Source organism: Papaver somniferum, chromosome 5 (assembly GCF_003573695.1).
Source record: "Papaver somniferum cultivar HN1 chromosome 5, ASM357369v1, whole genome shotgun sequence".
NCBI lineage: Eukaryota > Viridiplantae > Streptophyta > Magnoliopsida > Ranunculales > Papaveraceae > Papaver > Papaver somniferum.
In genome coordinates, this window is record NC_039362.1 from 111,125,141 (window position 1) to 111,148,541 (window position 23,401).

The 23,401-nt window shown below is 36.4% G+C and overlaps 2 protein-coding genes across 2 annotated transcripts; one reads left to right on the forward strand and one right to left on the reverse strand.

Annotated features, from left to right (window-relative positions):
• Nucleotides 1-222: 222 nt before the first annotated feature.
• LOC113282418 (cinnamoyl-CoA reductase-like SNL6) lies at nucleotides 223-13,328 on the forward strand. The gene is made up of 5 exons (XM_026531411.1): nucleotides 223-671; nucleotides 785-1,023; nucleotides 12,320-12,514; nucleotides 12,650-12,803; nucleotides 12,915-13,328. Exons 1-5 carry the CDS (start codon nucleotides 368-370, stop codon nucleotides 13,172-13,174), a joined length of 1,152 nt encoding a protein of 383 aa, XP_026387196.1. The 5' UTR covers nucleotides 223-367; the 3' UTR covers nucleotides 13,175-13,328.
• A 790-nt stretch (nucleotides 13,329-14,118) lies between these two features.
• On the reverse strand, nucleotides 14,119-16,345 carry LOC113277711 (transcription factor ABORTED MICROSPORES-like). Its single transcript, XM_026526734.1, has 7 exons — nucleotides 16,239-16,345; nucleotides 15,967-16,140; nucleotides 15,830-15,899; nucleotides 15,618-15,686; nucleotides 15,029-15,532; nucleotides 14,537-14,893; nucleotides 14,119-14,375 (listed from the first exon to the last, which is right to left on the reverse strand). The coding sequence occupies exons 1-7, from the start codon at nucleotides 16,325-16,327 to the stop codon at nucleotides 14,304-14,306; spliced, it is 1,335 nt and encodes a 444-aa protein (XP_026382519.1). The 5' UTR covers nucleotides 16,328-16,345; the 3' UTR covers nucleotides 14,119-14,303.
• Nucleotides 16,346-23,401: the final 7,056 nt, after the last annotated feature.

Here is a 23,401-nt window from a genome sequence, read left to right on the forward strand (position 1 = left end):
TAATTGCCACTCAAATTTACCCTATGTGGCATAAATAGTTACATGCCCTATCCACTTTGGAGTGTGGTGGCCTCCCGTAAGGTATTAAACCCGTGATTGCGGATGATCTTAGCTCTTAGTAACTTCCTTTTTTTTTACATTTTTGGGTTCCACGTGTCATCTCGGATAATCTACCTATCCATTTAAGTGAGGAAAGGGAAGGGTAGGTGCCAGAATCACCGTACTCTTATATTTAAGAAGCACATGGTGTGGTAGCTGGTAGCACAAGAGTACCAAATTTCATTCATTCACTTACCCTCTTCCGTTGCTATCCTAGCTATCTAATTGTAACGTCTTCTCTTTCTCTCTTTTCTCCGATTCTCGAAAAATGGGTATCATGGGAACAAGTGAGATTCTGAAAGCTGATTTAGAGGAGTTCCGTAGATTGTTGCTGCAGGGATGCACCACTACTACAACCTATTATTCATCAAAAAACAACCCCGCTTGTCAAGAATTTGGGAAACTCCCCAACAGAGAGATTAGAGACATGAGAAGGGATGAAATATTAGATGATCATGAGATTGATGAGAAGTTGGTTTGTGTCACTAGTGGTATTTCTTTCTTGGGACTTGCTATTGTTAATCGCCTTCTTGATTATGGTTACACTGTCAGAATCCTTATCGAAAATCAAGGTATATATCGTACTCATGATATTTTCATCATCATTCGATTCCATAATCATTTTGTGATTGATTAGATTTTTTAAAATTTCTCATATTTGTGATTTTGAGTTTGAAATTAACAGATGATTTGGAAAAGTTGAGAGAAATGGAAGAATTTGATGAAATCAGAAACAACGACAGTAATAGCAACGCTAGTGGTAGTCGCAGTAGCAATAGCGACAGTTTCGGAAGGGTGCGAAATTGGGGAGTAGTGATGGCGAAATTGAATGAGGTTGAAAGTTTGTGTGATGCATTTCAAGGATGCTGTGGCGTATTTCACACCTCTGCTTTCGCCGATCCCGCTGGCATTTCCGGCTATTCCGTACGTTTTTTCTCTCTACATTCATTTTAGCATACCTTCCCTCTTGGTGCTAAAATGCGCAGTTGATTAAAATAAAAAATATTACTCCTTTTTACTAAGTAAACCCACTGGGGCTTAGACTTGGACTACCACTTGTGTTTTAAAATGCTTTCTGATGATATAAAGTTTACGAAAATCCGTTGTATAGTTTGAGAGATAAATCATTTCTAAATTTACTAGTAAATTTTAACTAGGTCATCTAATTAGGGACGAATGTAGTATTTTGTTTTAGTGAGGTTACACAGTCATCACCTGGAATATGGAAATATGTTGTCTAACTCTTAGGATCATACAACCATAAATCTAAAGGCTAGAATTTCAAATAAGTAGGTGTTCCAAACTTCCAACTCCTATTAGAAACAAAACTAGATTATTGCTGCAGCAGTGGGAGGACGACGAAGAAAACTGATGAAGAAACAAACGCAGAGATACCTGCTCTTGCATCCTTCTCGTATTTCCTCCCCCTCCAACCAAACCCACCATCATTCACTTCATTCTTTATTTTTATCTCTTGGAAGCATACACAACCCAACTATCTTCACCATCAAATCAGCCAACCAAGCCATCACCTGACTACATAATTATCCCCAGACATTCATTGCATGCATTGATAATCAACACCCAAAGATTCGAGAAAGATCCACGCTACTTATAAATATACCATCTTAATTTCTCTCGTCAATCCAAATTATTTTCACTCTTTTTTGAATTGAACTCAATACAAAGAAGCAAACGAGACATACTACTGTTTTGTTGGTCTATGAGCATTATATACACCAATCAGTTGAACGTAAAACGGCTCATTTTTAGGGCAATTCATGAGCCAGTCACTAATGTTTCTTATGGAACTTTTGGTCAAACACCTTGTAGACGTGAAACTGGTGATAGATCAGTCAATTTGTTGTTTGTTTTCCATCTTGTATAGTTTTTTCCCTGAAATACTTTAGCCTGCAAAGTCGAGTAATAAACAAACCCAATAATCCTAAGTACTCACAAACTCTAAAAACTCCTTAATCAACCGAGAACAACAGCGACAATTATCTTCAGAGTTTCCAGTAGTAAATCAAAGATTAGAAACATTATGTTCTAAGATGTGGTGAAGAAGAAACCAACTGATCCGTTAGATAACGATATCAAAGTCTTGTAATTAAAGATGAAATATTAAAGAAAATGAAAAATAAATAAGAAGAATCAGAACTCGGAAGAAAAAGAAAGATGATAATGAAGTTTGGTTTTTTTAATTTCTTTTGAGATAGATGAAGAAATCTGATCGAATCAATGGGTTTTTTGTTGTACTTTGAACATATAATTTGTTCACTTTACTGTATTTGATCGAAATCCGTGATCAATTTCATGAATTGTGTTGATCTGTTTCCGAATTTTCAGATTTTCTTTTTTATTTGTCTGCACATTGTCTTTGACGGACAGTCACCATTTTTTCATCACATAGGGACTCCTCCCTTTGATCGTCGTCCAATTATCAGTCTCCAAGTTGTATCTTTTGGTGCAGTAGTGAAAATGCCAAGGGGCGAGCATGTTTTTGAGTCGTTGTGGGTGGTTTCTTGTTAAATTAACCTCATGTTCCTTGATGAAATATTGGTCGCCTTTAGCGTATGCAACAATTTGACTAGTCTTTATATGGACCTGAGGAAGGTGACATGGTTTGTTAATCAAGGATGTAATATTGAAATAATTTTCATAAATTAATCAAAGTAGTTATTGAAATAATTTAATACTACCATATCCAAATTCTCCTCTTAACTTCTTTTTCAAAAAGATTGATAATACGTGCGAGTTTAGCTTCTTCTAGATAAAACCAAGTGCAAAGAGACAAATTATGTCATCAAAATTTTAACCGTTGATTGATTAGCAAGTGACAGAAGCCACGCTCATCCTATATCTGTTTGAGTTTTACTGTTAGAACTTGAATCGAATATTTAGGGAACATTTTGTTTCTTGTTTGCCATTAATCATGTAAAAACACAACAATAGTGAGTATTTCAACCTTATCACCTTTTTCTTGTTTGGATTGTACCGAAATTGATAAATTAAAAAATGTTTAAAGTTGAACCCATGCCTCACTGTCATGCAGTTCATACCCCACATCAAATCAAAAGGTGATTCGGCATACTGTTGGTTAGGTACCCGTGGAAAATGCATTTGGGCTCAAATGAGTTATGTATTCTTTAGTCGACATGAGTGGTCTCTGTTACCTATTGTGGGAATGTCCGAGCCGCCTCATTCCTGTGAGTTACTGTTGAAAATAAAATTAGTTTTTCCTAAATTCGATTGTGCGCAAGGGATATGTGTAGAATGAAAATGTAACGACAATACTAAGAGCCTGTTTCTGAAAACAAAAAAGTGAAAACAACAAATTATTGTTTTCTGTGTTTTCTCTTTTTTTTCTTGGTTCTTTTTTTTCATTTTTCCTTCAAAAACGAACAGAGAAGAAACCCAAAGGAGAGGCAATGTTGAAGCCGTAAAGTAGGTGATGGATGTGCGAGATTATGAAGATCAGATGTATGTTGAAATGGGTTTTCACTCGATGTGATTTTGCAGCTACAGAGAAGTCGACACATCAATTGTCGTGAATGGTCTTGTATTGAGATTGAATTGGCAGCGGTGAAGTTAGGTTCCAACAGGTTGAACTTGGCCGAACTGTTGATTAACGGTGGTCTGGTGGTAATGCCAGCTTAAACTACAAATGCTTGAGAGTTTGGGTTTGTATGGGACTGCTGGTAGTGCTAAATCTCGAAATTGCAGGTCAAACAAGATATAGGAGGCGCCTCATACAACCAGCTGAAGGATGCCGCTGGATGCATTGAAATTGCGCTGCAGTTGCTCGCAGAATTGCCTGAAAGAAGAAATACGAAGGAAGGGTACAACTGCGTGAATGATTGGGTTTCTATGGGTCTATCTGTTGATGGAAATGCTAATAGAAAAGTAGCAGGAAATGAAGAGCTCACTGCCGTTGATGTTGGCAGCTATTGAGGAGTTCTCAGCAGTTCTAATTAGTATGAGTTTGTGCAACCAGTGGTGGTGGCTGAGAGAGGTCCAGATAATGGAAGATGGGTTCTGTACTGAATTGATTTTAACGGAAGCAGCTCTTTGCAGTGGAGATAAACTATTTGCAGACGTGGGTGGATTCTAAATCTGCAGTGAACTGAGGTTCAGTCAAATAGAATGTGAATCTAGATGTGGATGTTATATGAAATGAAGCAGCAAAGAAAGGGATCAACAACTGCAGTGCTGCCATCAACTGCAACGAAGAAAGGAAGAACATGGGTTTACTCTCCAACTGGCAGTGGGCGGAGGTCGTATGGGGTGGGGAGCTTGGACAACTGGGGATGATTTGTATGAGCTGTTGACGCTGTATAGAGAACTCGGACACGAGAGAAGATGGAAAATGGAGTGAAGGCTGTGAAGCCTGGAATCTGTTGGGTAGATGTATTTGAGTTGTTAGTTTTAACTTATAACTAATTTTAAAAAATATGTTTTTAAAAGCAATCTTACCAAACAACTTCTAGAAAATGAAAACAATGAAAAGGGGTCTGTTTTACAAACAACATAAAACTATTTTTGAAAACTGTTTTTGAAAATGATACCAAACAGGCCCTAAATTTTGTAACAAGTAAAAGATTAGGTTTTTCCTATTTCCCATCCCCATTTTTCCTATTTCCCATCCCTTTTAAGAATTGTTAAAATCAATTCATTTTTGAATTCCAATTTTTCTATATACCACCTATTAAAAGTCAAATTAACTTTGACTATGATCTTCTTCATGAATCATTCGATCCCTCTTTTTCATTAAGCAAAAAAAAAAGATCAAGTTAAAAACCCTAATTCAGATTCCAATTATTATTATATTACTATAGGCAATTAGCCAGTAAACCATTATGTGGAAGATCCATTAATGGAAAACTTTGAAAAAATATCTCAACACTAATTCATCAGATTATGTTAATTTTTCCAGAACCCTACCTTATAAACAACGGTTTTGAGTTGTTAATTAATTAATCACATTAGCAAGGTAAACTTAAATATGTACATCACCAATTGCACTTGAACTGTTCTTAGATGTGTTAGAATAAGCTAATCAAATCACACCGACTATAGTACCATATGCACAATAGGGTTTAAGATCATCGTTTTCCACCTAACATAAAATTAGGATATCATTCAATCAGTACATTGTAAATCGTGAATACAATATATGCTCCAACTAATTTTAAGTATAATATAATGTACTAGTCTCTCTCGTCCACCATCTTTAAAGTCTAGCAAATATCACACACCAATCCTTCTCTATTTTTAGTGAACGTGGTGATAATCATGGAGATGGAGTGAAAGAGGTGGTGGAGTTGGAGACGAAAACGCGATTCCTCTTAGGTTTTTTTTTTTGGGTTAGTTTTTGAGTGATTACTATTGAGTGTAAATAAAAAGTCTATAGATGGTATTCAGAATATATGAAATTTAAGTTGGATGGTACTTAGGATAACTGGGATTAGGAATTATGGCGGATGGGAAATAGGGAAAATGAGAATGGGAAATAGAGAAAACCAAAAATTATTAATGGGATGAATAAATTGGAGCGCATGTACAAGGGTGCAACCAAGAATTTTCTTTCAAGCTTTAGAAACTTCATTATCATAAACGCGTAACTTTTCGGAAGCAAACTTATAAACAAGTAATTGAATTCTGTATAATAAACACACTATGTTGGTAAAGCAACAACATAAATTGAATTTTCTTTCAAGCTTTAGAAACTTCATTATCATAAACGCGTAACTTTTCGGAAGCAAACTTATAAACAAGTAATTGAATTCTGTATAATAAACACACTATGTTGGTAAAGCAACAACATAAATTAGACCGACCCTATATTGTCTGTTAGGATCTTAAGGACCGCCGGATCTTATTTCTGGGTCCGACCACATAGCACCGATATTGTCCCCACTTGACCACCTGTTGCAGCAGGTGTGGGGTTTTAATCTAAAAGGCCTCGGCGCTATATAAGGAGATGTCAAAGCTTATTAAGCGCCACATGTACTCCTCTTATTCCATGTGAGACTATCCTAGCTATACATATGTGGTGTTTATCGAGCCACATACTCCAACAATCTCCACCTTGGCGAGATTAAACCACCTCACCGATCCAATCATACTCCACCATATGATCATCGTCCGTATAGCTACCCATCGAACATGATTATTGTCACTACGCTCCCTGGAACCCTACTCCACCTTGAGTTAATGGGAAGGCTAGCACTAACTCCACCTTGAGCACAACCTTGCCCACCATAGAATCCTGCTCTACCTGATTTAATGGGGTGTGGCACTAACTCCACCTTGAGCGCCAACTCTATTTTGGGCCTTGCCTACTCCACCTTGAGTTTGACTCCACTTGCGCCCTAAACCGGGTGACATACACAACCACTTCTCCGTTCGGAGAGTAGCCCCAACCATACGCTCTGATACCAGTTGTTAGGATCTTCACGGACCGCCAGACCCTACTTCTGGGCCCGACCACATAGCACCGATACTGATGCAGGGCATACTACAATTCCAGAAGATTCCGCTTAGAGGTTTGGCTTCCATGGTTTCCTAGTTTCAGTCTTTCTTATTTTTAGGATTCTTTTAGATTTCCTTTTAGTTTTCTGTTTCCTAGTTTAGTTATTCTTCAAGCCTATATAAAGGCTAGATTAAGTCTTGTAAGAGCTATCTATTACTCAATCAAATTATTAAACACAAAACTTATTTTTCTCTTCTTGCTTGAATTCTCTTCTCTTCTTGCTTATAGCAATCTAGTATTGCTTTCTTTTACCTTGTTCCACATTAGTTGGTATCAACCGCTTAGTTTTAGGTTTTCATCCTATAACTTGATCCTTTACATCGCTTCCGCAACACCTTTCAGTACTTTTTTTTAGTTCCTTTTCGTATACAAAAAAAAAAAAAAAAAATATGACTGCTCAACCAGTTACTCTAGCAGCAATCGAAGCTCTCATCAAATCTCATACCGAGATTTTGGCAAAAAACATTACTGAAGCTCTTGAGAAGTCCATGGAGGACAAATTAGGGTTAAGAGATACCAAGCTTGAAACCATGCAGAATCAACTTTTGAAGGTTGCAAAACATATAAATCTAGATTTGGATATGCCTGAGCTTGTAGACTTAGAAGGAAAAACTAAAGAAGATATACTTCAGTTTTTACAGAATGATGAAGTACCTGAAGATGTATTGCGTACTTTAAACATTAAGAAACCGTATGAAGGTTTCATAGGTCATTCAAAGAAGAAGATAGTTTCTCCTGCACTTGACAGTGATGATGAAGATGAACGTGAGAACGATCTAGAGAAGAATTGGATTGAAGAACGACGTTTAAAAACTGGTCACAACCCTTACAGTTCTTTACCAGAATATAAACTAAAAGCTGATATTCCCAACTTCTCTGGAAATTTTCGTATTGAAGAACTAACTGATTGGTTCTTTGAGGTAGAAGCTTTTTTCGAATTCATGGAGTCCCTGAAGATTCTAAGGTTAAACTTGTGACATACAAACTCAAAGGAGGAGCTGCAGCTTGGTGGGATAAGATCTGTGATGATCGTAGAAACGCTAACAAACCGAAAATACGTACTTGGAAACGTATGAAAACTTTGATCAGGGATAAGTTCTTACCTAGAGACTTTATGCAGCAACTTTTCATCAAATTACAAAACATTCATCAGCAGGGGGCACGAACTGTTGAAGAATATGTGTCAGATTTTTATAATTTGGTCGCACGAAATCAACTCAAAGAATCTGAAGAACAGTTAGTTGCAAGATTCATTGAGGGACTGAATAGATTAATACAAAATGGTATGACTCATTCAGTTTTTACTATGGTCGAAGCTGTGCAGCAAGCTATTAAGATAGAAAATCGTCTTATCGTTCTTCTAGGATTTATCCATCCAGACAAGGGCGTTATCAAAATACTTACAGGGGTACCAATTCATCTCAAAACTTTTCTCCAGATACTGTTTTGAATATTCCCAGGCCTCCTTATGATGATGTTAGCCATTCACATCGACAACCTAGCCATATTGTGCCTTATACTCCACCTCTGGCTACACCTATCTTAGCCAATCCAGTTGATCTTCAGGGGTCAGCAGTCTCACTCTCTGCAACCAACTCCTCCTACTACAGGGAATCGGTTTCATAACAGGAACACAACAATTTCCACCGCAACAGCAAGCTAATAATGCTTATACAAAATTTCGTGGAGATAAGTGCAATAAATGTCAGCAATCGGGGCACACTTCTAGTGATTGTCGGAAATTCAATGCTTTGATTGGTGAACCTCAGTTCATTAATGAAGTCACTGGTGCGCTTAATGAGTTCGAAGATGAAGACTCACCTGGTGATGACGAGTTTGTTGGGATGATTCGTCCATTATTTCTTACTCAACAATGCAAGTCTCAGAGACACAGTATTTTTAAATCAAGATGTTATATTGGGGGTAAAATCTGCAAGATGATAATTGATAGTGGCAGTGTGGATAATTATATTGCTGATCACGTAGTTAAGAAGCTTGAACTACCAGTAACTTCTCATCCAGAACCTTACACTGTAGGATGGGTTAATGCCTCTAGCACACAGAAGATTACTCTTCAGTGTTATGTGTCATTCTCTTTTGAGGGTTATGAAGACACAGTTCTATGTGATGTCATTAATATGACGGCAACCCATCTTCTTCTTGGCAGACCTTGGCAATACGATCTTCACGCGGTTCACAATGGATTCGAGAATACTTACACTTTTGTTCATAATGGGAAAACCAAGGTTCTTAGTCCATCCAATTCCACTTCAAACTCTTGTGCGCAGACTGATGCTGTCGTAGCCACTGTTATTCGTTCTTTGCACCCACAACATTCTTTACATTCCCATGAAGATTCTAAGCCTATGATTGAGTTGCCTGCAAAGGTGAAGCCCTTATTATTTCAATATAATGTTTTATTTCCAGATGAACTACCAACTGCATTACCTCCTTTACGGAATATTCAACACTGCATCGATTTTATTCCTGGAGCCTCTTTACCAAACCAAGCACACTATCGCTTGAGTCCTGCTGAGCATGAGATATTACAGGGACAGGTAAATGATTTCTTACAAAGGGTTTGATACGACCTAGCAACAGTCCTTGTGCCAGTCCTGCCTTCTTGGTTAGTAAAAAAGACAATGGATGGAGGATGTGTATCGATTGCAGAGCATTAAATCGCATCACCATTCCTTATAGATTTCCGATCCCGCGTATTGATGATATGATTGATTTACTGTCGGGCTCTATTATTTTTACTAAGTTGGATTTACGCAGTGGTTACCACCAAATACGCATTCGAGGTGGAGATGAGTGGAAAACAGCATTCAAGACACGTGAAGGTTTATATGAATGGCTGGTCATGCCATTTGGGTTATCTAATGCACCTAGTACTTTTATGCGACTATGAATCAGGTTCTCCAACCCTTTCTCAGTAAATTTGTTATTGTCTATTTTGATGACATACTAATTTTTAGTCGCAGTGAGCCAGAACACCTCCAACATCTTTCACAAGTGTTTCAAGTTCTTGCTGACAACTCTTTATATGTTAATTTGAAGAAGTGTACCTTCATGGCTTCTTCAGTAACATTTTTGGGATATGTGATTTCTACTGATGGTATTCATGTCGATCCTTCTAAAGTTCAAGCAATTGAAGATTGGCCAGTTCCTACTTCTATTCGTGATGTTCGTAGTTTTCATGGTTTGGTCTTTCTATCGAAGATTTGTGAAGAACTTTAGCTCTATTTCTGCACCTTTGACTGACTGTCTCAAGAAGGAGAAGTTTGAGTGGACGGAAGCAATGGATAAAAGCTTTATTCTTCTTAAAGAAAAGCTTTGTACGACACCAATTCTTGCACTTCCGAATTTCAACAAGCCTTTTGAAATAGATTGTGATGCATCTGTTGTTGGTATTGGTGCAGTATTATCACAGGAGGGTCATCCAATTGCATATTACAGTGAGAAGAATTCAGATGCACAAAAGAAATGGTCTACATATGAATTAGAGTTATTGGCTCTTGTTCAATCTCTTAAGCAGTGGCATACTTATCTTATACATAGGGAATTTGTTGTCAACACTGACAACCATGCTTTGAAGTTTTTGAATACTTCTGCTAAAGTTAACAGAATGCATGATCGATGGCTTTCCACACTCAACAAATACACTTTCTCCGTGAGACATAAAAGTGGCAAATTGAATCAAGTTGTTGATGCCTTAAGTAGAAGAAAGTCATCTATTAACTACAATTCGTAATGAGAGTTATGCATTTGACTATATCAAAGACATTTATCCAGAAGATGAAGATTTTGGCAAACTATGGGATCAATGCAGTTCTCAAACTCATGGGGTTGATGATTTTCTTATACAAGAAGGTTTTCTTTTTAAAGGGAATCGATTATGTATTCCTCAAGGGTCTTTACGTTTACATCTTATGCGAGAATTACATGGCAGTGGTCTTGGTGGTCATTTTGGGAGAGATAAAACCATTGCCCTGATTGAAGAAAGATATTTCTGGCCATCTTTGAAACGTGATGTACAAAAGTTCGTACAAAAATGCATGGTCTGTCAGAGAGCAAAGGGTACAATTCAAAATACCGGGTTGTATACTCCTTTACCAGTTCCTGATGCACCTTGGGTTGATATAAGTATGGATTTTATACTTGGTTTACCTCGTACTGCTAGAGGTAATGATTCTGTTATGGTCGTAGTTGATCGTTACTCTAAAATGGCTCACTTCGTGGCTTGTAAGAAATCAACTGACGCTTCTAATGTTGCTTCTTTGTTCTTTAAAGAAGTAGTAAGATTGCATGGGGTTCCAAAGTCTATCACTTCTGACAGAGATACCAAATTTTTGAGTTATTTCTGGAAAAGTTTATGGATGCGCTTAGGCACAGTTCTACAATTCAGCACAACTTCACATCCGCAAACTGATGGACAACTGAGGTTGTTAATAGATCACTTGGGAATTTGATTAGAGCTAAGTGCCTGGATAATAGTAAGCAGTGGGATGTGTTATTGCCACATATGGAATTCGCTTTCAACACTTCTGTGAATCGTTCTACTGGGAAAACTCCATTTGAGATTGTGTACTCTAAAGTACCTAATCATACTCTTGATTTGGTAGCCTTACCCACCACACAGAGTACAAACACTGCAGCCGACTCTTTTGTAGACAAAGCAACTGAATTACATAATGAAGTAAAATCTAAACTGGAGAAGTCCAATTCTAAATATAAAGAGGATGCTGATAAACACAAGAGGTTTAAAACCTTCAAGGAAGGGGAGCTCGTGATGATACATCTAAGAAAAGAGAGATTTCCAGTGGGTACTTATAACAAAACCAAGATGAAGAAATATGGTCCTTTCAAGGTTTTAAAGAAGATCAATGATAATGCTTATGTTATTGATCTACCAAATGATTGGAATATCTCCAACACATTTAATGTTCAAGAGATTTTTACGTTTCATGGTGACAATGAACTTCTGGTTTGTTTGGACAACTCGAGGACGTGCTTTACTCTAGAAGGGGGGACTGATGCAGGGCATACTACAATTCCAGAAGATTCCTCTTAGAGGTTTGGCTTCCATGGTTTCCTAGTTTCAGTCTTTCTTATTTTTAGGATTCTTTTAGATTTCCTTTTAGTTTTCTGTTTCCTAGTTTAGTTATTCTTCAAGCCTATATAAAGGCTAGATTAAGTCTTGTAAGAGCTATCTATTACTCAATCAAATTATTAAACACAAAACTTATTTTTCTCTTCTTGCTTGAATTCTCTTCTCTTCTTGCTTATAACAATCTAGTATTGCTTTCTTTTACCTTGTTCCACATTAGATACTGTCCCCACTTGACCACCTGTTGCAGCAGGTGTGGGGTTTTAATCTAAAAGGCCTCGGTGCTATATAAGGAGATGCCAAAGCTTATTAAGCGCCACATGTACTCCTCTTATTCCATGTGGGACTATCCTAGCTATACATATGGTGTTTATTATCCTAGCTATAACGGCTGGTGATCAGTTTCTCATCGGAGGGAATGGACTAGGGGCCAGTGTGCAAGTTATGGTCACTGTCTGTCATGCTTTTCTGCTGGTTAAACATCATGTAATGCTTAATACTCGATGACAGGTTGTGTTGCTTTTCAGTGGCCAACTCTTATTTTCTTATGGTCTTTTTGATGTTCATATTAATAGAAGTCGATGGCTGACCTGGAAGTAAAGGCAAGTCAGAATGTGATGGAGGCTTGCTCAAAGACAGCTTCAGTTCGGAAATGTGTATTCACATCGTCTCTCTTGGCATGTGTTTGGCGCGACAACAATCTTAATGATCTGCCTCAATTACTTGATCATTCTTGCTGGAGTGATGAATCAGTTTGCAGAGAAAAGAAGGTATGTCATTTCAGGTTCAAACTGCAGGAAAATCTCCCAACTGATTGACAAACAGATGTGTCCCATGTAAGAGTACTCATATATCGGTACATTTCAATGTCTAAAAAAGTTAACATTTGATGCTTAAAATCACAGCTTTGGCTTGCTTTGGGTAAGACATTCGCGGAGAAGGCTGCATGGAAAAAGGCCGAACATGGCGATGTTAAGCTTGCTACCATCTGCCCAGGATTTATTACCGGTCCTGAACTATGTCGTAGAAACCCCACATCTTCAATCGCCTACCTCAAAGGTATTGTTGTTTTTGGCTCTCGGAAGGGATTAGCAAGAGACATAAGAAATCTCCCTCTTGATATGTCATTAGATTCAATAAATACTAACAACTTTAATTCCCTTGATGCAGGAGCACAAGAGATGTATGCAGTAGGAACTTTAGCGAGTTCTGATGTAAGTAAAGTAGCAGAAGCACATGTTCGTGTATATGAAGCAATGGGAAAAACAGGAGGGTGCGGAAGGTATATATGCTTCGACCATGTGATCGACAGCGAGGAACAAGTAGTCAAGCTTACAACACAAATGGGAATCCCAGCAAATAGAATAACAAGCAACGCTAGATTAATGTGTCCCGATTTCGGTTATCTAATCGGAAGCTTTCTAGATTAATGTGTAGACGTTCAAGATGTTGTTAGATTTCAGGATGGCTTCAATTTTACTTGTGTCTTTATATGGAGAGAAAATTTCAATTACAAACAAATGTTTTCAAGAGATATCAAGTAAAAATCAGTTTCTTAGAATGAGATTGACTTTTTTTACAGAAAAATTAGCAAATGAGTTTTGATTCTTGCATTTTACCTGCACACCAAAGGGTACGGGATCCTTTTGCTTCCTCTAGTCGTGATCTGTCAACCTTACTCTGTGTGTGTGTGAGATAAGTAACAAGTTCTTTTGCTGACTCGGTTGAACCTCCAAACACAGTTGGATTACATAGTCAGGGTCAATATGATCACGTAGCCTGTTGTGTACTAATCAGATTAAATTTGATGCATGCTGAAAGCCAGATCAGCAGAAAATAAACACTCTCGAGGTCTGATTGAACGCATCTGACTCACCTCACTACTATGTGTTGTTCCGGTAAATTATAAAATTAGAATACCACGCAATGGTTGAGTTTGGTCTATTGACTTTGAATTTACTTTACATTTTCAAACCTTAGCTATTTCTGGGTATGTTATGAATCGTGATCCCATCACCTCGCTGAATCTTCAATTATTCTTCCTTTCTTAGGTGCTCAAAAATAATTGACACTCATAAAAATAAATTGACCTAGAGCAAGTCCGGTTGGTCCGGCAAACAAGCAGATTGAAACAAATAAAATGGATGAATAAATTCTCAAATAACAGATTTTATCCATCGTGTATCAGGTTGAGCCGGGCGTCTCAACCTGAGATGAGCGGATCAAATTGCGATCCTGGCTCAAATTGGCACGGTCGTCTCAATTTATTTTGGGAGATATATATTATTAAAACCAAAAACAGTTAGTTATATAGTGATCCAGTGTCACGATTTGGAAGACTTCTAGACGTTCAAGATGTTGTTCAAGTCTCGGAATGTCATTACTTCAACTTAGGTCTGTAGTTGGATATTACAACAAGATCAGTGTCTAAATTACAACAACTGTATCCGGGACAAACCAAGTAAAATGAGTTTCTTTTGCACATAAAAGGTTAGATTGTAAAACCGAAGTGAAGAAGAACTGGGTGCTGGATCCTTTGCTTCTTCTAGGTGTAATTCTTCAACCGTTACTGTGTGTGAGATTAAGCAGCAAGTCCTTCACTTCTTGTTCTTGAACTTCCTCATGATCAGCCTGTACGTACGTAAAAGAAAATGGCGTTAGAAATCATTTCCATCGTCTATGGTGTTAAAATTTGACGGTAGAAAACAAAAAAGTTCTAAAATTGACTTTCAGTGTTTAGTAACTGACTCAACTCAGTTTTAGGAGCTTAAATGAAACTTTCAAAACCATACCGCTAAAATGAGAATATACGAAGCCATCCCTTTGAAATTCGTTACATTGGCGTTGGTTACTGTAAGCCCTGCTGAATTCACAGCCTCCATCAGCTTCAGAAATCCACCTTGAGTTTGTCTGCCAAAGAAATTCAGTAGAAACTCTTTCGCCCCAATCCGTTTCACTTCAACTTGCACCTTTATATCGTGTGTCGTGTCAATCGATGGATCCTGGTATTCTTCTGATTCCTCTAGCTCGTCACGGTTATAGTTTTCCTCTTCTTCCATGTCCTTGAGCTCATTCTGAAGATCTGTAACTTTGTTCTTCAACTCCATGATATATGAGATTGAATCTCCAAGAGTTGATAATATATCCATCTGAAGAGTAGTATCACAACACATAAAATGCAATACATTAGTACTTTGATAAGCAAATGCTGTCAGTTGAGACGCAAACTTCTAAAAACGAACCATAAATCACAAATAGAACTACAAAAAATCAAGCTAAGCTACCTTGGTAATCTTTGGAACCACAGAACGCAAAGAATGAATCCTTTCTTTAAGCTTAGTCCTCCTATTCCTTTCTGCTATCAAGTTCTTTGATTTGTGTTTTTCGGGTCCGGCAGCAACCTTTAAATGTTCTTCGTTTTCTTCCATCAACCCACTACTACAACTCGGCATCAAATCCATATTTTGGCCAAACAAATAACTGCCTACAATCCCACCACCACCTGACTGTGTTGATGCACAAAGACTTTGGGAACTATAATTAAAACCGGAATCAAGAGATGCAGGGTCATCTGAAGGTATTGAACCTGTTGACGATCCTTCATAAGAGCGATCAAAGTTGTGTTGAGTGGTAACAGGAAGATATTGATGAACAGGAATGCCTTTTAGTTCTTCCATTAAGGGAGGAAAACTTGGAAGAAAATCTTGGAATTGGTTCATAGTTTGTTGCTCCAATGTAGTGTTATATAAAGAAATGACAAAGTCTATGATGTTCTGATCCCTGGGTACCTGAAATCGCCATATTCGTGTATATATATTTCAACAACAAAACAAGGCCAAACATTAAGGATCGCAAACTAGCTTTAATTCTTACATTGTTTGCAACATAAAGCTCTATGAGACAACCCAAGTATGGGATGAGAAGCTTTGTCCCAGCTTTTTCCTGATAAAATAAGTTCAAAAACAAAAAAAATATGAAAGAAAAGTTCAAACCATGATAAGGTTACAGTCTTTGAAGTTGCTTACACAGCAAATAAGACTAGAACTTAGAAAAAGAACTAATTGAAGTAACACTTGGGTACCCACATTTTGAGATGAGCTTGATTCAAGCCTGAGCCACCTTGCTTTGCCAGATATTAGAACTTTTCCATGGATCCTGGTTATAAAATTTGTAAATTAGAGAGTGTGATGATCAGAGAGAGAGAGAGAAAGAGGGAGATTACCCAGAAGCTAAAGTAATGGTAGTAGGCAACTTGGCAATGGCTTCACAAGCATTAGATTTTCTTAAGTGCTGAAACATCAAATCTCTACAGGGTTTATATAAATGGCCTTCTTCTCCACCATCTTGGATGTCATCTTCAGCTCCACCGCAACAACAACCCAACCACTCCAAAGCACTAAAATCAAAATTTTCACAAAAAGAAAAATCAAATCACACTGATATACTACTACTCATAGTGTAGAAAGCATAATGTAATAAAATGTGTTTGTTTACCTTGTCTCATCATTTCTTAGTTTCCAAACAACACCATAATCCCAAAACTTTGATCTCACAAGAGGTCTTAACCATTCCACTTGATTCATCTTCCCTTGTTTGAATAATCTCTGTAATTGCTCAACCAAGTAGTTAGCCTTTTGAATCAGGTCAAATATCATATGGGTTCTAAAAAAGACAAAGGCTGTTTAGTGAATCTTTTTTTGTAGAGAAGTAAATCTGCAGTCAGTGACTCAGTGGAATCGGTTCTCATGGACTTTGAATGGTATTTTTTCTGTTTTGAAAATGGACCAAAAAGAGAGAGAGAGAGAAGAAGTCTGCAGCAAAAAGTTCAAAATGAAAACTCAACGAGTGTAGTAAAAGACAAACGAGACGAGAGGGATAAACGAAAATCATATCTGAGAATAGCTCAGTTTCTGACATAGAAATTATCCGTACAAGAAAAGACTAGCCAGAATAGGAGGTACTGTCACGCTTTTCAAACTTGCTTTGTTTTTGTTAACGTTGAATGGGTATTCAATTATGACTAGCTTTGGGTTTGCAGGCTGTGCCCTATCCTAATCTCGTGTTTTCCTCCTTTGATTGGGTTATTATTTACAGGCCAAGCTGACACTGCAAAAACAATGTTGCTTATACTAGTTAAGTTACGTTTCAGGAAAAGTAATGTTTATTTGAATGTACAACAAAAAATGATTACGTTTACAATTTGTTAAACAGTTATTGTGTTTGTGTTCATTATTTCATCGAAAAAAACTGACCCATTATTTTCTGATCCAATTCTGTTACAAGTCTAAAAATAGATATGGTTATTGGCATATAAATACATTGTTTATGCAAGCATATTTCTTTACCAGCAAGAACAAGACGAACAAAGAAGGAGAAAATACCTAATAATTGTTAACAGTTATTATTATTTTCTTTCTTTCTTTTGTTCTCTATATTTTCAGTCACAGAAGTAAAATGGCAGGAAAGATAAATGTTGCAATTCTGTTGATGTGCTTTATGGTTCTTGCTGTGGCAGTGCAGCTCAGCCAAGCTCATGGTGATGAAGGTACGGATGTTTACAAAGCATGCTTCATGAAGTGCTTTGATTTTTGGAAGGCAACAGGCCTTGCCAACTCACACTGTGAAATCAAATGCGACCAACTGTGCAGTCATGTTGAAAAATACGGTATTACTCCTTTTAATGCCTATACTTATTCTTAGATTTTTAAATTGGTTTTTAATAACGGCTTAAAACCTAGATTAGACACGAATTGTAGTGTTTATACATCTAAATTTGTTAATTTTTTTTGCAGGCAAATACGTGGAAAACTTCCCCAATTTGAAGCCTTAATTTGTGGTCAAGAAATAATTCTGCGCCGTTTGACCAATCTAAAGAATAATAAGAGTCATCTTAAATTGTATTACGAAATAGTATCAATTATTCTTTTATCTTATCATTCATAATTATCTTCCTGTTATGATATTATAAACGATTATATGAATATATTTTAATTTATATATTCGTTCTCAAGTATCATATATAAAATATCTTTTATAATTAATTTGTATTGTTTGATTTTTTAACATATACTTTATAATTTCATCAATTATTAGGCAAATCCGTCCATAAAAAATGTATGTGTAAGGCGAGATAATGAACTTCACTAGATTGTAATTTAAAATGTTTGATAATATAGAAACAATATCATTTAATTACACATACATATATATGGTGTTGTCGTACCAACACATACTTCCACACCAATATACACATGTATATATACCATCAAACCAGAAACCAAAGTAGAACTCGAGAAAACATATAAAATTAACTCAAAGATCAAAATCTACATCCATATACAACATCAATATTGAAAATTATATATTTTATACTTTGGTTATTCTCAATTCAATCAGCTTCATTTTATTTAAAATCAGACGACCTCGAATAGATTAACCACGAATTAAGGAGAATGCAAAATCTTACAAATTAAACCAATAAGAAAACAAGAAAAAAAATTACTTCCCATGTACACTTTACGACTAGTATTCTCGTCTGAAATGTTTCGCAACTGATTCTCAAACTATCAGGACAAATAACATAAAAAAATTCTGTAAGAGTACATACTAACAAGTTAATTATGTATCTTAAAGTATACCTATTCGTTTCCCTGTATATATGTGAGTTTTGTAAATGGACAATCTTCTTCCATATATTCCATATATGAGTGATCATTGTTGTTGTTGGTTAAATCTTGTTGCATAATAAGAATGATTTTCTTTGTTTTCGGGGTAATTCTTGAATTTTTCTCGATGGTACAAATTAACCAACCTTCATTGCTGCTTTTCCATCCGGTTGATAATTATGTTTTCTCTCTTAATTTAAAAACCTAGATAAATTAGTTTCTCACTGGTGAATCAAATAAATTAACTAGCTTACATTAATAGTAAATTAATATTATATGTAATGACAGACTCTCCATCGATATTGTCTCCACTTAGTCACATCGGTCATATGACAGTGTGGAGTTTTTAACGGACATCGCAGCGATCATCTAGCAGTATCTTCCCATGAGGTTAGTCATCCATGGATTACTCATGCCGAGTACGCTTAACTGCTGAAGAAGCCTCGGTATTAGGCCAAACTATTACTTACATTACTTTCATCGAACCCAACCTGCAAATCAGGGTAGTACATTATGTGTTTAATTTGTACCTATAAAAAGTATCTTTAGTATTGTTCAGCATTATTTGAGATGTCACGGTCTACAAATTCTAAATTTGATTGCAATACTGGCAACTGGCAAGGTCACTCACTGGGATACTAGAAACTAAGTGCACAAATAATTTTGCACTAACTACAAACTAAGTGCACAAACTAGGAGACGTGGGTATACCATTTCGAACCTACTATTTCCTGCCAGTATTAGAAGCATCTTGGTAGAATAGTGGTAAGGTCTCAATATTCCGGACTTGCAATAATTTAGCAAGAGTAAACATTGAAACACCATAAAAACTTATAACTTGAAATAAGTTCCTTGCAATATTTGTGTAAACTGATTTATACTTGGAAGATGTCGGTGATGAAAACTCTGCGATCAAGATCTTAGAGATATCTTTGACTGCTATAATCGACTTCGTATAATTGATTGTTGTTGCTTGAATAAGCATCATATTTCGCTACTTGACTATCCACCTTCTCTAGGCGAAAAGTGGTGACCCTCAAATGAATAAGATTTATGTCTGCTTAACTTTCTTGTTTTTTTATAGGATGTTTTTATGATCACTACAAGTGATTGATGTCTAAATAATTGGTTTATTTTTTTTATTTCTGGTCTTTGCGAACACAGGGAAAATTAAATTTAGATATTGAAGAAGTTATATATGCCTCTCTTTTTAAAAAAATAAATAAAAGTTATATGTATCTTAGGTTGAAAGTGGGCTTCAAAATGTTACTATTGGAGGTCATATAGAAAGTCTCGAGTTCGGTGACATTATAAATATGAGATATAGAATGTTAAGATGAACTTTCAAAAAAGTTATACTTCCTTCATCCTATGAAAAACGTTTTTCATTTTACTTAAAAATAGGTAAGGTATTGAACACTTGTTGTTTCTCCCTTAAGTTTTGAGCTCCTCGATATATTGTTTTATTAACATTCAGTACGTCGATGAAGGATTTAATCTCCCATCAGTCGTCTGCCATTTCGACCTCTGCTAGCTAGTCCTACCAGCGCTTTCTCCTTATCGTTATGTTATCTTAATGATTTAAAGGGAACAAAGTCCCAGTCGGAGTTTGAAAGGTTTTTTAGTACATGAATTGTAAAAGGAGGTTGATCCTGGTGCCCCAAAGTTGTGGTCCACCATGATGAGAAGATAAATTTCTCGTGACCAAGGCAATGGAGGAAGCTATTTACGCATGATTGATGGGTAATTATTTTTATTTATTTTATTTGCTCTAGTTTTATTGTTGATTCACTTAATCACTGCTTTTGCGGATCTTTAATTTGATTACATGTTTTTCCTAATTATTTGTTATTCAATTTGATAGGTCTTAAGAGGTGATTATAGTGAATAAAGATATAAGAGGACTTAAGAGGTGACCAGAGTTTTGAAATATTTATAGTATTATTCAATCATGAGTAGTCGTGGAATTCGTAGTCTTGGTTGTTTTTAAAATCCTGTTATAACTTTTAATTGAATTTGTTATTTTTGTAGCGTTACAAATGAAATCTAAAAGTCAATCTTCACAAGTCTCGAACAAATCTCTTATTTACCACTTTACAAACACATCAGATTGGTTGTTCGAGCACCACAATTTTTTGTTTCTATTCAACTTTTTTTCCGCCCTTCCCCGCTTTCTTTTTCATTAGCTACTTTTTCTGTCGTTTGTATTTGCTCCTTCGTCTTCTTCTCCGTTCGAGCAGTTGTTTGTGTTTTTGCAGTACGTCTACCCTCCGTGTTGATTCTTATTAATTGTTTTTTTTTGTTACTCGTGAAGGTTGGTATGTATTTGGCATGCCGATTCGTGTAAGTCTTTGGCAAATGTTGTCCATATCTTTGGAAAATGTTGTCCATATCTTTGTACGAGTTGTCGGCTTCTTCCGGTTGTACTCTGTTGTTATGGATTTATCTTGTCTCCTGATGGGTGATGTGATGACTCCCACACTGGCCTTATTTTCTTATGATTGTTGCTGGCATTCTTGCTGCCTTGTTTTTCCAACCATCATTTCTTACAGGGTGAGTATTTATATATAATGTAGCGTCTCTACGTGACTTCTTCATTGTGCTTTCACTATGTTAATATTTTAGGGTTACTCTACTTTGCGTGTTCAACCGAAGAAATAATCAAAAACAAAACAAAAAATCTCATTGCATAGGGTTGAGTCGACAATCCCATTAGGAGAAGGTAAAATATCTTTGCTAAAAAGTTAGCTACCATACACAAATAGAGAAAAACTCACTACTAAGTTAAAACATAAGGAAATAGATAATCGAAGGAACTTGCACTTCATTAATAGAATCTTCAAGTTTGGATCCTTAGCTTTAAGAATTAGACTATATATTTATAGGCTTGAGGGAGCACAAGATCATAGGGAGTATACTAACTAAGTAACATACAATCTATAACATTTTTGGATTTGGAGCTTGACGTATATGAAAAAGTGGGGTCTAACAACCTCACCCAATAGTTCGCTTAGCAATCTGTATGGACTAAATACAATATACTTTTAAGAGAATCAACTAGACAGTCAGACTTAATGAAAAGACGAGGGTCCCCAAATATACCTCAATCTAAAAAATTTCCACCTATAAGTACTTTCTCCGAAAGTGATTGTCTATAAACCGAGTCGAGACAATACAACTAATCGGTTCACACTTCGTGTGATCGTCTATAGATACGAGATAGAGACAATACGACAACAAGATAACTTGGGTGATTGACTATGGATACAAGATCGAGACAATACAACAACGAAGTATCTTTACTTGATAAATGTTTCAGACTTAACCAAACACAATAGGATTACTATCAAGTAAATAGGAATTAACGTTTGTGTAATTTACTTTAAATTATAATAACAACAATTATAATTGCAGAAAATAAAAGTAAATGACACAGCAAGATTTTGTTAACAAGGAAACCGCAAATGCAGAAAAACCCCGGGACCTTGTCCAGAATTGAATACTCTCAGGATTAAGCCGCTATACCAAATCAAACCAACTTCGTATAGTTGAGACCAAGCAACTAAACCTATAGTTCACCTAGTTCCGTTTGTATCCCCGCGCCTCCGACTTGTAGTAAGTCATGTACTTGGAACAATTCCTTTGGTTCGTATTCCAAAAAGTAAAGGAACAACAAATTTGTTCGGTAACAACTCTTTTCAACCAAGTGATATGAGTTCGACAAAAGGCTCTTCCGTTTATCCCAATAAACTCCTTTGTCAGGTCCTTAGATCTATCTAATAAGAACTACCAAAGTAATTATCAAGATTTTGCACTCAATAATTTTAATCACAAAGAATTGTATTTGTTAGAGCATAGCTCGGTCAACCTCGCATGCGTTGCTATCTCAAGCATGTTTGTCAATGTTAGTGATCAAAACTATAAGTATGGATTTCTAGCATACATAGCTAAGTCTCGGGCTAGGATAGAAAAGTGTAGTTGAGCTCAAGGACTTCATGGCAATTTATCATACAACGACGAAGATCTATACAAGGAACCGTGGAACTTCATCAACAAAAAGGTATGTGCAGACTTTAACTTATCTATCACTCAAAAGTCTATCTCTTCTATCTCCTACTTCTTATGAGACAAAAGTCGTATGCTATATAAACTAGACATACACATTTGACATTTCGAGCTGAGCATTCATTGCTTATCTTTTATCTCGAAATCGTGTGTTGGTAAAGCGTTTCGCTTTGATCAAGTTTATCTTCACCTAGTGACGAAAGTCACGAAAAGTTTCAATCACTTTGAGAATTGCTTTGACGTGAATCGGTCTGTGAATAACGGCTACATAGCGTCCTCTGAGAATGTCTCAATGATTGAAATGAGAGTTTAGATTACATAACTATGTATTCCTTGAACCGAAGTTTTCGAACTTTGTTGATGAAGAGAAATCGGGAGGATTGTGGAATTGGCTTGCCAAGTCCGCGAACCCAGTCCGCAGACTCAGTCCGCGAACTGTCGGAAGTTCTCGACCGAGAATTTCTGCTGGATTTTCCAAACTCGTTTGTGTGCTAAGTCCTCGAACTGGCGGAAGTTCTCTTTCCGAGAATTTCTGCTGAGTTTGGAAAACTCAACCGATAAACTTAAGTCCGCGAACTTGTTTGTGAACTTAAGAGGTTATGATCTAAAGATGTGCTCTGAACATGAAACATTAAATTACTAAGGAATGCTTTATGTAAACCATGGCTATAATGTTCATGAGCCGATTCAATCGAATCGAATCATCTTTGTTTCAATTGTGTCTTGTGTAGTTACATAAGATCTCATAGCAATTGAAGAACTCTTTAACTAGTTCATTTGAGTCAATTGAACTAGTTATGGTGAAGAAGAACAAGGTTAATATGAAATGCTCATATGGTTAACCTTTTGGGTTACTATGTTGAACCAACATACACGTACACGTTTGGGCATGGTTTTCACGAACCCAGTAAACGTCTACCCAAGTGT